The 14,930-nt window shown below is 45.2% G+C and overlaps 2 protein-coding genes across 2 annotated transcripts in view; both read left to right on the forward strand.

Annotated features, from left to right (window-relative positions):
* Positions 1-3,501: 3,501 nt before the first annotated feature.
* RBM18 (RNA binding motif protein 18) lies at positions 3,502-11,749 on the forward strand. The gene is made up of 4 exons (XM_010570747.1): positions 3,502-5,922; positions 7,180-7,266; positions 9,664-9,749; positions 11,120-11,749. The coding sequence occupies exons 1-4, from the start codon at positions 5,776-5,778 to the stop codon at positions 11,277-11,279; spliced, it is 480 nt and encodes a 159-aa protein (XP_010569049.1). The 5' UTR covers positions 3,502-5,775; the 3' UTR covers positions 11,280-11,749.
* Positions 11,750-13,592: 1,843 nt separating this feature from the next.
* Positions 13,593-14,930, forward strand: part of LHX6 (LIM homeobox 6) — a 17,034-nt gene continuing 15,696 nt past the window's right edge. The window contains exons 1-2 of the mRNA XM_010571087.1: positions 13,593-13,612; positions 13,761-13,848. Of these exons, the coding sequence (XP_010569389.1) occupies positions 13,593-13,612; positions 13,761-13,848 (108 nt within the window). The remainder of the gene's footprint in view (positions 13,613-13,760; positions 13,849-14,930) is intronic.

Below are 14,930 nucleotides of genomic sequence, written 5' to 3' on the forward strand. Positions count from 1 at the left end.
CCCGGTGCCGGGGGGGGCTCGGCCGGGTGTGGGGTGGGTGACAGTTTGGGGGACCCGCGTTGGCGGTGCCCCCCGTGCCCAGGAGGGCAGAGCAGGCTGCAGGAGCACGGCCAGCTCTTGGCTCTGCCCCCGCAGCGAGGGGTGGCAGTCACCCACTCTGGTGGATTTGCCAGCTGGTCCCAGCTCCCACGGCACTGGGTGGGCGGCCCTGTGTCTGGTCGGTGCCGCCGCCTGGCAGCGGATGGCCTGACGTTTGGGGGGTTGGCGGGGGGCTTTGTGTATGTGGGGTGTCTCCAGGGCTGCGCTGGCCCCACAGACCTTGCGCTCAGAGGTAAGTGCTTAACTACCGCACACAGCGGTGCTCTGAGCCACCGCTCAGGCTGGAAGCCCAGGGGTTGAAAACATCCTTGTTTTCTAAACTAGGGAAATGTTAGAATTTTAGCTTTGAAACTGTCAGGGTGACTAAGAGCCTTGTATTGTTATTTTGCTGGTGTCAGGTTGTACAGAGGAGAGTTACTGGAGTAACTGAGTGGTAACGAGGTAGGGCACAGTGTGACTGGCTGCTTATGGTGGATAAGCATATAAATCAAACGTGTGTGTATGCATTTTGTGTTTTCTCCAGACTACAGATAATTATCTTCTGAGCAAACATAATATTTGCACAGCTAAATAGTCAAGGAAATATGACTTGCTGTCCAATATTTGGATAGTGTGCTGAGAAATAAGTAGGTTGTATTAAAAAAACCCAAAACCCAAAAGAAAACAGTTTGGGGTTTATACACTTCTAAGAAACAAGCATTTTTGATTGACTATTGTATATCTCTGTCATGGAATACTTTTTCTTCCTGCTTCTTTTTGTGTGTGTGCAGGTGCTAGGTTTTTATTCTAAATGTGGTTCATCTTAACAGAGCAGTTTTCTAATAGCCTCTAAATGGAATCATTAATGCATTGTGCTTTTCAGCCATTCAGCTTTGGGTGGCTTCTGCATTAATTACCATTTTTATCCCACAGCTATGTTACTCTGGTTTGCCCACATTCACTGACCACATAAAATTAGATATAGGAGTTCTTGAGCGTGTTGTTTACTGGGTCCTTGAAGATTCAGGAAACTGGGTTAGTGTGAGGGGAAGAATAGTGGGTGTCTGTAAATGCATTAGGTCCTTCACTTCCCAGGGTGATCATTAATGGTGTTTTTAAAGACCTTTTCAGTTTAGCTTGTTCCTCTGAATCTAGGCCAGACAAGTAATAGCTTTATGTGGCAAAATTTAGTGTTTTCATAGACAAGGTGAAATGAGTTTTGTGGGCTTCAGCTGGCTTCTTGCATGGGCAGGCTGTTCCTTTTCAAATAACCTATTGCAGATGCATGAATTCAACAGTCCAGGTGTGGGGCATGGCTGCCCTGCTACCCTCGCTGCCAGGGACTGTGTCCAGAGCAGCGTCACAGCTGTGGGCAAGGGGCTTCGTTCTCCAGTGCCATCAAACCTAGGGGTGCTTCCATGCTACTAAATGTTTAAAGTTTGCCCAGTGATGAGTGACAGTGCTTGTTGCTTATTCCAGGCTTTATAATTCTTGCTTTTGGTTTTGCTTTAAAAATGGCTATTCTCTCCTGCAAACTGTATTGTAATCTCTGTTTCCTTGTAAATAAAAAAAAAGAGGAAGTTTCTTTTAACACGTTCTCAGCATAGAGAGAAAGAGTGTGGTTCTGTGTCAGGTCAGTAAGTTTCTATAACTCATCGTGGCCCTTAACTTCTTATCCTAAGGGCTTACATCTCTGCTCATACTGGCTCATCTGAATTATCCCTGCTGAGGTTACTAATCATATGACTGAAAACATACACCTGAAAACTAAATAGCTGTTTCTTCATTTGCTGCTTTTATCTGATCTTTAAAGGGTTGCCTCTGCAATTTCTATGTTAGATTTGTTTAAGACGGAGTAAAGTTGATTGAGTTGTTAGCAGAGTTAATAACTGGTTGTGACTTTCTCGAGCAGAAATGAGTTCAGAAAGTCTTGAATTACTCCAAGACTTCCATTTAGAGAGCAACCTATAGCTGCAATCAAGCACTAGGGAGTTAATAGGTAACGTACACGTTTGAGCACAAGCTGCAGTAATAGGAATTTATAAATATAGGGCTGCCCACAAATTACAGCCTGCAAATTGATGGCTTATAGGAGGCTGTTGCACATACTGAGTAACTGTGAGTCAACTGGGAGTCTCAAAGGATCCTGAACACTGGCATACCCTACGTACTGGGGTATGGTGGGTCTTTTGGTGGGCATTCCTCCTTACCAGTAATGTGTTTGTTTGGGTGACTTCTTTTATCCAGCATCCTTAAAAGATTGTTCTGCCTGTGGAAGAAGATAGTATTAGGAGTCTACTGAGCATATTTTTAGAGCTGGAAGGAGGTGAGCGGGCACCATAGGACCTTGCAGCTGTTCACGACACAGGACACTGTCTCCAGGCACTTCTGATGCTGAATGATCCCTGCTGCGGGGCCTGCCATGGCAGTGCACGAGGAGAGCAGCAGATGGTCGGTTCTGGGTTTGGTATCACTGAGCAAGGAAGCTGAGGAGTCTCCTCACCATCACCGTGAGCATTGCGTGGTGCAGCATTTGTCCCCCAGCTGCACAGTAGGATAGGAGATGTGCTGTGGCACAACTGTTTGTTCACATCACCTCTCAGTGCTCCTGTCTCGGGGAAAAACCTGTACTTTAGTTACATCTGCTGTGTGGCAAGCAGAGTAGGACTGCCTCTGCCCATTCCTGTTTGTAAAGCCTTTTGAGACTTTTCAACATTTTGGACAGGCAAAAATTTCATTTTCAGCTCTGTAGTTACACATACATATTATCTAGTTTCCAGTAGCCTTTGAATGACCATTCATTTTCCACGGGTATGAAATAGCGGGTGTTCAACTTCCTCGGCTGTTCTGCCGATCCACTTGTCTAGGATCCCATCGTGATGAGTCTCACCTAGAAAACAATGTGCGCGTAAGTTGTTGTTACAGACTCTTACTGACTCCCAGTGGGGCAAATTCTTCACAATAATAGGTTTCGCATGTGGCCCGGTACCTTTGCGGTATCCTTGGGACAGCATTGTTCAGAGGAAGCCTTGCCTGTGTTTGAATAGCACTCAGGGTGCCAGGAGGAAGAGTGGAGGAAAAGGAAATGGGGGAGCTGCTGGTTTGTCTCGCATTCACATCAGATGACAGGAAGTGGAAATTGAGGTTGGCTGCGGTGATCTGCACAGCACGGTGAGGCCACATCTGTGCGAATAACTTCCAAGCTCTGGATAACCCAAGTCGTTGCCATAGTAAAGCTTTTTACATGTTCTCACTTTTTTTTTTTTAAAGCTTTGCGTTTTCCGTGATGTGTCTTCCTTCAGTACTGAAGTCCTCTTGGCTTGGAGAACTATTTGTCAACTTACTGTTAATGCCCTCGCTATATTAACAGTAACAAGTCATAATCACAGCCTGAAACTTTTAGTTGTACAAGACTTCAGTTCGAGCTGTTCCATGAAGAGTAGGTGATCTGCAGTTGTAAAAATTGCATGCATGGTTGGAAAATAGCATTTGCATCATCTACGTCCTAAAGATTCTAAATAAAATAATTACATAGGTTCTTCTAGACTCTTAATGAAATTTGTTTTAAAGAAACAACTACCACTTTGCTTCTAAGAAAGTACTATTTGAATGCAGAGGTTCTCAGGAAAAAAAACCAAAACACAAAGTGTTGCACTTAGCGGGGCAACTGCAGGGTTTTGTTGTTGCTGAACAGAATGCAGTGAGAATAATAGTTGCCTTTCCACTGCCTCTGTACTTGCCAAAAGAGGAGCAGCATTCTGGTGATAAGGACTTTATTTTCATATCACTAAAATTGGAAGTGCTTTTCATACAATATGTTTACAGAGACAAACCTGAGGTGCATTTACACATTTTGGGAGCTCTGAAAGTTCAACAGGAGGGGTTTTACATATACATCACATCTCCAAAGCAGGTGTTTTTACTTGTATGTCTGTGACTGCTTGTTGGTAGCTTGAGGTGTGGTGGTGAAACTTGGCGACTGTGTAACCAGCTCCTTTTTTTTCTGGCTGTTGCTTTTCTGTCTCCTTTACCATCTGAGCAGAGACTGAGGGTTTGTAGGCCTCTTGAAAGACCATGTGCTTCGTCTCTATTCCGAAGGATGTGGGAAGCCTTCCATAATCAATTACAATGTGCATATTCCCCTGGGAGATAACTTGGCCCTTCTGCATCTGCACTGCTCATCTGAACACTTGCTGCACCTTCACCTCTTTAAAAGTGCATATCCTGAATGTCCACCGTGACCCATCCTGTGAGATGACTCACATTCCTGGAACTTTCTTGCCTGGCTCCTGAAGCTTAACAAAGGGCTAAAGCCCTTTTCAAACATCCTATCAGGCTTTATTAGGAAAAATGTTGTCTGCCCTTCCTATTTAGACTGTCCCTAAAGTTGCCTGGTGTATTTGGCTGTCTTGGGCCACTACTGACCGTTCATGTCTGGACATGCAAGGTTTCATCCAGTGCCTGGTGCTCCATCTGCACTTTGAGTTATCCTGGTAGGCTTTCAGAGCACTGAGTGTTATCCTGCAAGCTGAAAATTGGGCATAGACTACATGTCTTGCTAATGAATGCTGTACAGCTGATCAGGAGAAGAGGAGTCCTGACTAAGATGGCCTTATTAAATCCTTAGACAATTCTTAAACACTAGGGATGGGGTCAGGCAGTGAACTAGTAATAGGTGTCATTTTCCTTCTAGGTCAGCTAGTGTTGTTAAACACTTTGATCCCAGGGAACCAAAAAAATCTGCAAAGAACTTTCAGGATTAGATGTGGTCTGTACAACAAATGTGCTCCTTATTTTAAGTTGCTCAGTGCACTGGATACTAAGCAGACAGATTTACTCGGCTTTCGCAGTTTTATTGGAAACAGCACACTTCCCACTGGATGGCAGGAAGATAATTGGCTAAATAAGTGTCTGACTTTCATGTGCATGTTGCTGAAAGGCTGTCTGAGCCAGAAGCACTGGCAGATTTGGCCTGGATGATACTCAGGTCTGTCTGGTGCCCTTTTTTGCCTGGTCTACTGTCAATTCCTGGTTGCAGTTTGTTCTGCTTATTCTTCTGTCTTCCTGCTTCCCCACCTCTACCAGGCAAGTGAGAGAGGGGCTGCATTTCTGTATGATCTGGCCATGTCCTTGTCAGTGCACCGATACTGCTTGGCACAGAGAAGGGGTGGGACTAGCAGTGCTTGTACAGGGAGAGAGAAGGCAGCAAGAATAGTGGGGATCCTGAGGGGTGCAGGGTGCTGTGGACTGTGGGCTAGGACTGCCTGTGTGAGGAGAGGAATACGTGGGATGGAGCTTCAGGCAGTCACGTCAGGGCTAGGGAGGGGGACACATGATGGTGCTTATGCTTGAAAGTAGGTGTGATTTAGAGAGGCAGGAGGCAAAGCCCTCCCAGAGCCTAGGGAGCCATTGCATAATTGTCCAAAAGCCAGCTATTAGTAGATCTTCTGCATGCCCTTCAGCTAGCGCTGCTGAGAGGGAAGCTTTGTGCCTTGGGGTTTTAGAGCAATTGCTGATAATGCAGCTCTGAGCTATGGATGCTGAAGAGTTGATGTACAGGGCACCCACCTCTGCAGGTATTTGGAAATACATGAATGACACAACTGAACTGCTTATGTTACTGAGTGTGAAACGTGCGTGTGTGTCAGGGGGTTCCTCTCTATCTCCTCACTTTCAAAGTGATGGAAGGTGTCATAAATGTCTTCTCTCCCCTTCAGGTACCACCTTCTCAAACTCCTTCAGAAGTTTGGCAAAGTAAAGCAATTTGACTTTCTCTTTCACAAGTCTGGTGCTCTGGAGGGGCAGCCGAGGGGTTACTGTTTTGTAAACTTTGAAACCAAACAGGTATGTTGCTTTTATCTAAAATTCTGATTTAAATGCCTGGCTTCTTTCCCTATCTTTTTTTTTTTTTTTTTTTTTTAATTTAAAGCTAGAACAGGAAGGGATAAATTAAATACCTTGTCCACACAAACCCACAGACTCATAACAGCTCCACTCTGTGACAGCCACTTTGTGACTGCTCCTGGAAGTAGCAATAGTGATTTCCTTTCTCCTCTGCTGTCTTTTCCTGAATCTTGCTTTCTAATGCTAATCAGAAGGGGCCAGTTCTTTGGTCCACTTTTGTAGTGAGCTCATGGAGTTGTACCGTGGAGATGCTGTGATCCATGCAGAGCCTTGGATCAGCCTGCCAGACCATCTGAAATCCAGAACTGCTCTGAAGTCCTCCTAGTTTTTCTTTTGGCTTCATGAATGCACAAACACCAACTTGTGCGATGCTGCTGGATGTACAACATGACACATCTGCAGCATCCTGGAGTGAACTGCCCCTGGCTGTCCATTTGGGGTTTTAGCTCTTGTTACAAATCAAAATTTCAAGTCATGCTCACCTGCAACATCAGAGTTGTAGTTATTTTGTCATAATTCTGCTAGAATCGTTCAAAAGTTAGGAAGAACAGCGTGTATAGAGACTGCTTGTGGTTGTATGACCCCATCCTTTTGCTGTGCAGTTGCTGGTAAGGATGTCAGAAGAGCCCTGGCACAGTGTGTTAGCTCTAGAAAATTATTCGTAGCAAGGTGGAACAGCATTGCAACATAAATCTTCAACTGCTGTGAATCAAGTTTTATGGGAGTGTCCCACCACTGAGATTCCACTGCTGAGCCTAGAACAGGACCAAATGGATAATGTCCCCAGTGCACATGAGCAGGATCTGAAATAAGCATAGACAGGTGTTAATGAGGCACGTGTAATCACTGTAATGAGTCACGGTATTTTCTAGAGAAACTCCTGTAGCACAAACCTCCCTCAGAATGCTATTCCAGTAGCCTCTGTGTTTGGTATTTTCAAAAGTCCTGACCATTTTCCCCATTTCCTCCCCCAAAACAAGTGAAAGAATAAACCAGTAAGGCTGATAAAAGTCTGGTTACTCAGATGTTGGAGTCTTCCAAAGATATTCCTGGATTGGGATACAATGGGATAAACTTTCTTTGCTGTCAGTTAGCTGTACTTACAGAAGACTGATTAACAAAGAAAAAAGGCTCTTTACATCTGAGTTGGTTTTGACTAAAGACTTGCTTTGTTTATTGAACTGTCTTCCTGTGCAGGAAGCAGAAAAGGCGATCCAGTGTCTCAATGGGAAGCTGGCCCTTTCCAAGAAATTGGTGGTGCGGTGGGCACACGCACAAGTCAAGGTAAGGTGGGAGCTGTAAATAAGAATTGCTTTTAACTTGCAAAATTGAAAAACTTTTAATATTAAGGAACAATACTTATCAAGGCTGTCTTAGCCTGGCAAGATAATTTCAGTCTATTTTAGGAAATAACTCTCACAGAAACGGTATTAACAATCTACCACTACTCTTGTCTACCTGAACTGTGCTGGATTAGCTCTGCGTAAGAATAGGCCATTTAACCTGATGTTCTTTGTAAGGGAGTTTCTGATACGAGCGGTGTGAACAGATTACATCTATCTTAACTTTTCCCAAACTTAGTGAGTGATTGGCTGAAGGTTTGAATCTTTCCCTTTGCGGTTTTGCTCCCTTTTTGGATAGGAGATGCATGGAAATTCCCAATTACCAAGTACTTTGTTCCATTTCTGAAAGCACTCATGTGGCAGCCGCTCTAATTACTTCCGACTTTAAAGCAACATATTTCACATCTAAGCTAAATATCCTTTTATTGCTTGCTCGGTCAAATAAAACATCACGTTTTTAATATTAACTTAGGCAGCACCTTCTGGAACATCCTTGTTTTAATTTTTTCAAATTCTTGTCTTGTTTCTTCTGCAGTTATTTACTATCTGGTATTTGATAAAGCAATTTATTTTGAATAACTTTATTTGCAGATAAATGGATTTTCGGGGAGGGGGGAGGGGAGCTGCTCGTTGCTATTTTCCTTTGGGTAGTTTGCTTTTAGCGTGTGTCGATTATCCTACAAGCAGCTTCCTACCCTTTCTCTTATCAAGTGTACTAGTGCATCTGTTTTGGATGCTAGAAAAAAACAAAACAGGTATCTTCGTTGAAGGAGACCATGTTGTTTTAATTACTGGCTTCAAGGGCTCCAGGCTCTTGTCAGCACATCCAAGCTTGCGCAAATCCAAGTCTCCATTTTCTTTAGCTCTGTAGCTACTAGAGTGCCACGTGCTTCCGGATGCCTGAAGAGTGATCAGGCCGTAAAAGGAGTTTCAGCCAGAGGAGTGAGTGTCTGCTCAGCTGGGAGTTCAGCGGGGTAGCACAGTGCTTGGCTGTCCAGGGTATGGTAAAGAACATGCATAAATAATCAGTTCAGTTTGCATGGCACTTTCTAATCTGTGAATGGAAAGATTTAACAACACAGAACTTTGGCTTATTGTAACAAGTGTTTATTTTAGACAATACCAGCACCATGCTAAGTAGTTTAAGGATGAGTGGCCAAGGCTTAGCAGATACTGTTGGTTTGAGCAGCCCTGCTGAAAAACAAACCTGACTGTGTGCCAAGCGAAATAAGGAAGCAGAACACTGCAAATAGTTCAGGAGGCCCATTGCCCGCAGAGATGACAGACTCACAAGCTGCTTTCTACAGAACGGAGGTGGTTCCTAACTGGTCTTTTCTTTTTTTTTCTTTTTTTTTTTTTTTCTTTTCTCCCAGCACTGCATGATTTTGTACAGTCATGTGCTTGGGTTACCTCCTGACCCTGCACAATGTCTGTATAAAGAGCATAGCAATACAGTACAGTAGTTACCTTAAAATTTATCATCTTTGCTTCATGCCTTATATAGAGGGGAACGAGAAATGATAAGACAGGGTAAGGTTTAAGGATCCATAGTACAATGCACATAAATGTTCAGTGTCAGAGTCTACATTCCATATTGGTACTAATAAATACTATAGTTGGGATTTGTTTCAGTGTTTGATCACTGTCCTGGTTTGGCTGGGATAGTTAATTTTCTTTCCAGTAGCTGGTATAGTGTTATGTTTTGGATTCAGTATGAGAAGAATGTTGATAACACACCGGTATTTTCAGTTGTTGCTAAGTAGTGTTTAGACTAAGTCAAAGATTTTTCAGCCAGCAAGAGGGCTGGAGGGGCACAAGAAGTTGGGAGGGGACACAGCCAGGCCAGCTGACCCAAACTGGCCAAAGGGGTATTCCATACCATGTGACGTCATGTCTAGTATATAAACGGGGGGGGGGCAGGTTGCTGCTCGGGCATCAGTCGGCAAGTGGTGAGCAATTGCACTGTGCATCACTTGTTTTGTATATTCCAGTTCTATTATTATTATTGTCATTATTGTAATTGTATTATTGTTATTATTATAATTATTATTTTTTTCCTTTCTATCATATTAAACTGTTCTTACCTCAACCCACAAGTTTTACTTTTTTTTTTTTTCCTGATTCTCTCCCCATCCCACTGGGGGGGTGGAGTGAGCAAGCAGCTGCGTGGTGCTTAGTTGCTGGCTGGGGTTAAACCATGACAGCCACCAAAATAATTCCTAGCAAAAGATTCACAAAATCTGAAGTGATGTTAATCCAACTTTAAAGTGTATCTGTGGGCAAATGTTTCTTTGTTCGTAATTCCAGCTGACTTCGGTCCTTAATCTCTTGTTCACAGAGATATGATCACAATAAAAATGAGAAGATCCTTCCAATCAGTCTGGAGCCATCTTCCAGCACGGAGCCGCCCCAGTCTAACCTAAGGTAGGAGATGAGAGGTGACCAAGCCAGGAGTGGCAGGGAACTAACTTCTTCCAGTTTCACTAAGATCAAGAGTTTTTGGCATCACATTTGTGCTAAAAATCTAATGTGGCAGCAAAGCTGTTTTAAAAAGGGCAGCAAGCTGCACAGTAACTCATCTGACGTCGGACACTTCATACTTGAAGTTCATTTTCTAACGCGTGAAGCTACTAGGGCAGTAGGAAGAAAAAGACCTGAGGAGAGGAATTGGGAATATGTAACATTCCAGCTCCTATGGGCAGAATGTGCTTTGCATTTCTTCATATGAATATCAGTGAGAGGTTTTGCACTGTACTAATATGAGTAAGCAAGAATTTCTGCTATAGTGGCAAACGATTAAAACAATCACAGGTAGTAGTTCACATAATTTTTTGTTTTGTTTTGTTTTTTTTTTGCCAACATTAGGGCCGGTAGGTCTTCTCTGTGGGATGTGGTTAAACTCTCCAGTCCCTCTGTTTACCTAAAGCACATAGTGCTGCTTTGCTAATTCACAGTGTGATTGAAAGGCTATGTGATTTTTCCTGTGTGTTCTGTCAGTGGAACCCTATAAGGAACTGGGACTGGGGATAATGAATTTGCCTACAGATAAAATGAGCTTGGAATTCAGAAGGAACATGCTAGGAAGTAATGAGTAGAGAGACTTGAGCCGTGCCGATTGTTAGCTACGTCAGTGCCACGAAGGAGTTGTTTTAGTGAGGATGGATGCTGCAAGAATCCACAGCAGAGAAGGGAACATTCCTCGGTCCATACCCAATGGAGGACAGTGAATAACAAAAGTCCTAGGAATTTGGGGTGTAACCTAGGATAGGTTCTCCCTCTGGGATAAACCCTGCTAATGCTGAAATAATGTTTCTTCCTGACCTAATTAGAGTCTGGGGTTTTCCCATCCCAAGCGGTCTTGTAGCTGGGAGGAAGTCTGGCTTTCATTTCTCTGCTGTTTCCAGCAGCCTTGTCTGAGCTGTGCTCTCTGCTGCACATGCTCAGACCTCTTTAAATGACATCATTTTACATGAGGTAGGAAGCCTTGTTGTGTACTTGTCTCGCTTAGTGTCCTCAAGAAAGTGCTGAGTAGGTGCAAGGACCGTTATTTTGTGGTGCTGTGATATATCTTGGAGGAGCAAATCTGTGCTGAGGGTTGAAATGAAATAGCATGGGCTTTAAGCAGTAGATTCCTGCCTCCCAACTTCATGCTGCTTGTGAATGCAGCGATGGGGGCTGCCTAGCCCCTCCTCGTGTGACTAAGTATTTGCCTGTCAACAAAATCTCTGGATTGCTGTAGTCTGATTCCATGTGAAGATCAAGCTCAATTTCTCTTCTGCTTTTCCTCTTTCCAGTGTCAGTGCAAAAATAAAGGCCATCGAAGCCAAGCTGAAAATGATGGCAGAAAATCCAGATGCGGAATACCCTGCAGCACCTGTTTATTCTTACTTCAAACCACCGGATAAGAAAAGGACTACTCCTTATTCCAGAGCTGCCTGGAAATCTAGAAGATGATGCTTATGAATGGACAATGGTAGCAAGAAACACTGCTTTGTATACCTGGAGTCCTCCGATGCTTTTGTACTTTGTAGAGTGAGAAGGATACTGCCACCTGAGCACACCACCACTGTACGTGGCACAGTGTTTTGTAACACCTTAGGTGGTCTGCTGAATACTCCTTACTGCCAGCGCAGCTTCACAGCTGAACGCTGTTCAGAAAAGTAGGTTCCCTTCAAAGCCTCTGATGAACACGCAGACAACCTCTCGTTAGTGTGCATTCATTAGCAAGATTAGAAACAGTAACCAGTGTGTGGAGTAAAGCACATCCAAAAATACTCCATTTAACTGATTACTTTTTAAAGTATTTTTGAACAAAAAGTATTCTGATTTGTGTTTTTAATGGAGGGGAAGCACTTGGTTTTGATTAACATTCTGTAGTTACCATGGAAAACTTTTTCATCTCAATAAAACTCATTTTAAATAGATTTTGCAACACTTTTAGTAACTGTGCATGCAATATTTTATATGCACCAAAGCAAATTTGTTTTGCATTTTGATTTGCAAACTTTAAGGTATTCCTTTGTGATGCAATAACCTTAAGATAATGACACAGCACAGGTATTTTCAGTGTCATTTAGGCTGTAGGTATGTGCCTCCATGTAGGAATTAGTGTATTTACACACCACTGAGGTCTGCGCCGTGCCCTAAGCCTCAGAGCGCAGCAGTGACATATCTAATGTTTCGTTCAGTAATCCCCTTCAGTGGCAGCTCTTCATAAACCAGATGTGACAGCGTGAGAATAACATTGCAGCCTCCGAGACATCTGTCAAGCATGTGACCTCAGCGTTTGCCCACCAACCAGTCCAACTTGTGGTTTTCACTGACCTCTTGGTGTAAAGTGGCACAAGTGTTTGTGGCGAAATGGTTCTGCTGTGTGCTGAGGATTACCTGCACCAGGTGCTTAATTTACAAGTCTGGCAGACAGCATTTTGCTTAAACCATTTGAGCTGCAGCACATCTTTCTCCCTAAACGTTATCTGCAAAATAGAAATGCGAGGAAAAAAACATTGCCTGGCAGCGTTTTCTCCTTAGTACACACAGAGTGCTGTGAGTGTGTGTGGAGGGGGGGATGTTGGAGAACGTGTGTGCTTGAGTCCAGGAGATACGGGTCTGATTTTCCCGATGCCTGCTCTCTCTAGTCCTGTCAGTGGTGAATCTTTACCTCGTCGGTCGCTCTTGAGTTGCTTCCCCAAGCTGGTTAACAGTGGTTTCAAACAAGAGGGAACGAAATAATTTTTAAACAGCCCCTGATTTCTGTACGCAGGTGTTGCTCACTGGCATGGCAAAGTAAGGTTTATATTCCTACAGCGATGCACCTACCTCCAAGCAGAGCACGCTTCCTGCTTCCGAACCGAGCATCTGGAATGGACCTGTGCATGTCTATGATGGATGGATTGTTAAAAGCCTGAATTGTTCAAAAGTAGGTCTTGTGATGTTAAATACTTGCTTTCTAGTTTTTGGGTACCTGAGTAAAGAGAAAAGTAGTATCATTGGGAGTTTGTATCCCTATGAATGTCAATAACACCCATTTACATTCCTCTGTGAACAGCCTGTGTTTTGTTCTTGCGTGGTCTAACGTTTGTGGTCCTCCGTATCTGTATCTGCGTTATTTAGAACAGCAATCAATTCTATTTCTATTAGGAATTTAGAAAATACCTAGATGCAAATCGGGTATGTCGTCGTGTTCCCATCAGAAACATACTTGGATATTTATTTGTATTTAAATACAATTTGTTGAAATTCTTACAGCTCTAAATAAACATTTAAAATGCATGTTTTCCTCCAGGAAAGTGAGGGTGGCAAGCAGGAAGTGAGGGTGGTAAATGCTTGGCATCAGCCGAAGTCCACTGATAAAAATCTGGGTACAATAGCATCAGTCTTTTTTTTTTTTTTCTTAATTTTTTTTTTTTCTGCACTACCACAGTCACTAACAGAAGTGCCTTGTCTGTTGTTCAGCCAGACTCAGACCTGGGGAAGCTTTATTGCAGGTCGGTGTTTGTGTCGGTCATTCCCGCTGCCGCCGGCCTGGCAGGCGCTTGTGCTGCTTGTGCTTCCCAGGAATGCTGCGGCTTCCCGAAGGCCCCGAGCCTCTTCGGCAGCCGGCGGTGATAGCGCAGTAAAACCAGAGAGTTTCTAACCCTGGAGCTGGGAGGAGGCAAAGGCTCAGTAACGTTTTTTTCATGAGCGTCAGCTCTGGGGCTTTGCATATCAACTGTCATAAAATAGGTTTGAAAAGCACCGGGAAGCGTGGCATCGCTTTGGCGGAAGATGCGGCTGGCTCCAAAGCCGTAAGTACGGAGGTTGGCAGGCTGGCGGTGGGAAGGAGAGCTGGGCTTGGTGCCCGGCTCCCCCGAGGAGGAATCTAGGGGTTGATTCTTACCTTTGGCTTATGGCCCTATCCCCTTAGGGGTTGCTTTGCTTCCCCTGTATTTCCAGCAAATCCCCAGGGGCATGGTGGGGTACCAAGGACAATGTTCACCGTGTCCATGGTGTGGGTTTTTCCTCAACGATCTTCCTGCCTATGGTGAGACTCCCTCACTTGGGGCGGGTACGGAATCACGCCTTCACCTGTGGGAACACATAACATGCCCAACCCCAAATCTCGGGATTCTGGCCGGGTTGCTCGGTGACAGGCATCCCCGTTGCTGCCTCCTACCAGCGCTGGTGGAGGGAGCGGGTCGGGGGTAAGAAAGGGGATGAAGTTGGTGTTAATACCCTGTAACTTCACTGCTTGGCATTCCCCAAGTGCTGCCCGGGCCGTGTTCCTGGTGCAGGCAGCAGCTGTGTAACTCGTGCTTCGGAGATCTACCTGCCCTCAGCAGGCAGCGCAGGCAGGTGACCCGCTGCCCACAGGGCCGAGACTTGATCCCAAGGCTGGGGAAGGCAGAGGCTGGGCTGAAGTCACCCTGTTCCTCAGCCCATTCTGACTTTGCGGGGCCCAGAGCGCCTGCTCTGTAATTATGGGAGTAGAGAAAGCCGTCAGCGTTGCTGTGCCGTGGCGTGCCGTGGCCGTTACAGCCCTGCATCGCTTTCGGATGCAAACAAAACCCGCGTTGCCCTGTTCCGACCGGCGCTGTGTAGGGGGCCAGACGGCTTTCATGGCTGTGTCCGTGAAAACTCCTACGTGTTTCTTCTGGAGCAGTGGGAGCTCATTCAGACCCCGCCAGCGTGGACGAGCGGCTTAAATTGTCCTTTCTCAGCACCGCTCCTCCGCACTTGCCCGCGTCGCCCCGTCGCTCTGCCTCTGCAGAGCCGAGGACCGAGGGGAGGACGAGCCGGCGGGCCTGGGGCCGAGCTTCCTCGGGGTTTCTCGGGCTTTCTTGCAGCCCCGATGCTTAAACCTAATGTCTTGTATTCATTCTAAAATGGCTTTCATCTGATTTCCCTCTCGGTTAACAATTTAGCTGTCAAAACCAATAACGGCGAGGATCCATCCCCGGCCGCCATCAGCTCACGTTACCGTCCTGCAATTAACTCCGTGGTGGAACCGCTGCCGGGGCTTTGCTGGGGAATTATCAGGTTACTAATAAAGCCCGGGCAGAGGCGGGCGGCCCAGACGCCGCGGCGGTGGGCGCGATCCCGGCCTGCCGCACCCCAGCCCGCCCC

Source organism: Haliaeetus leucocephalus, unplaced genomic scaffold (assembly GCF_000737465.1).
Source record: "Haliaeetus leucocephalus isolate CR32 unplaced genomic scaffold, Haliaeetus_leucocephalus-4.0 Scaffold306, whole genome shotgun sequence".
Lineage (NCBI taxonomy): Eukaryota > Metazoa > Chordata > Aves > Accipitriformes > Accipitridae > Haliaeetus > Haliaeetus leucocephalus.

Coding starts and splice junctions, on each gene's coding strand:
- RBM18 (XM_010570747.1), top strand. CDS start 5,776: ATGTCTTCTCTCCCCTTCAGGTACCACCTTCTCAAACTCCTTCAGAAG. Junction 5,923..7,179: donor TAAACTTTGAAACCAAACAG/GTATGTTGCTTT, acceptor CTTCCTGTGCAG/GAAGCAGAAAAGGCGATCCA. Junction 9,750..11,119: donor CCGCCCCAGTCTAACCTAAG/GTAGGAGATGAG, acceptor TCCTCTTTCCAG/TGTCAGTGCAAAAATAAAGG.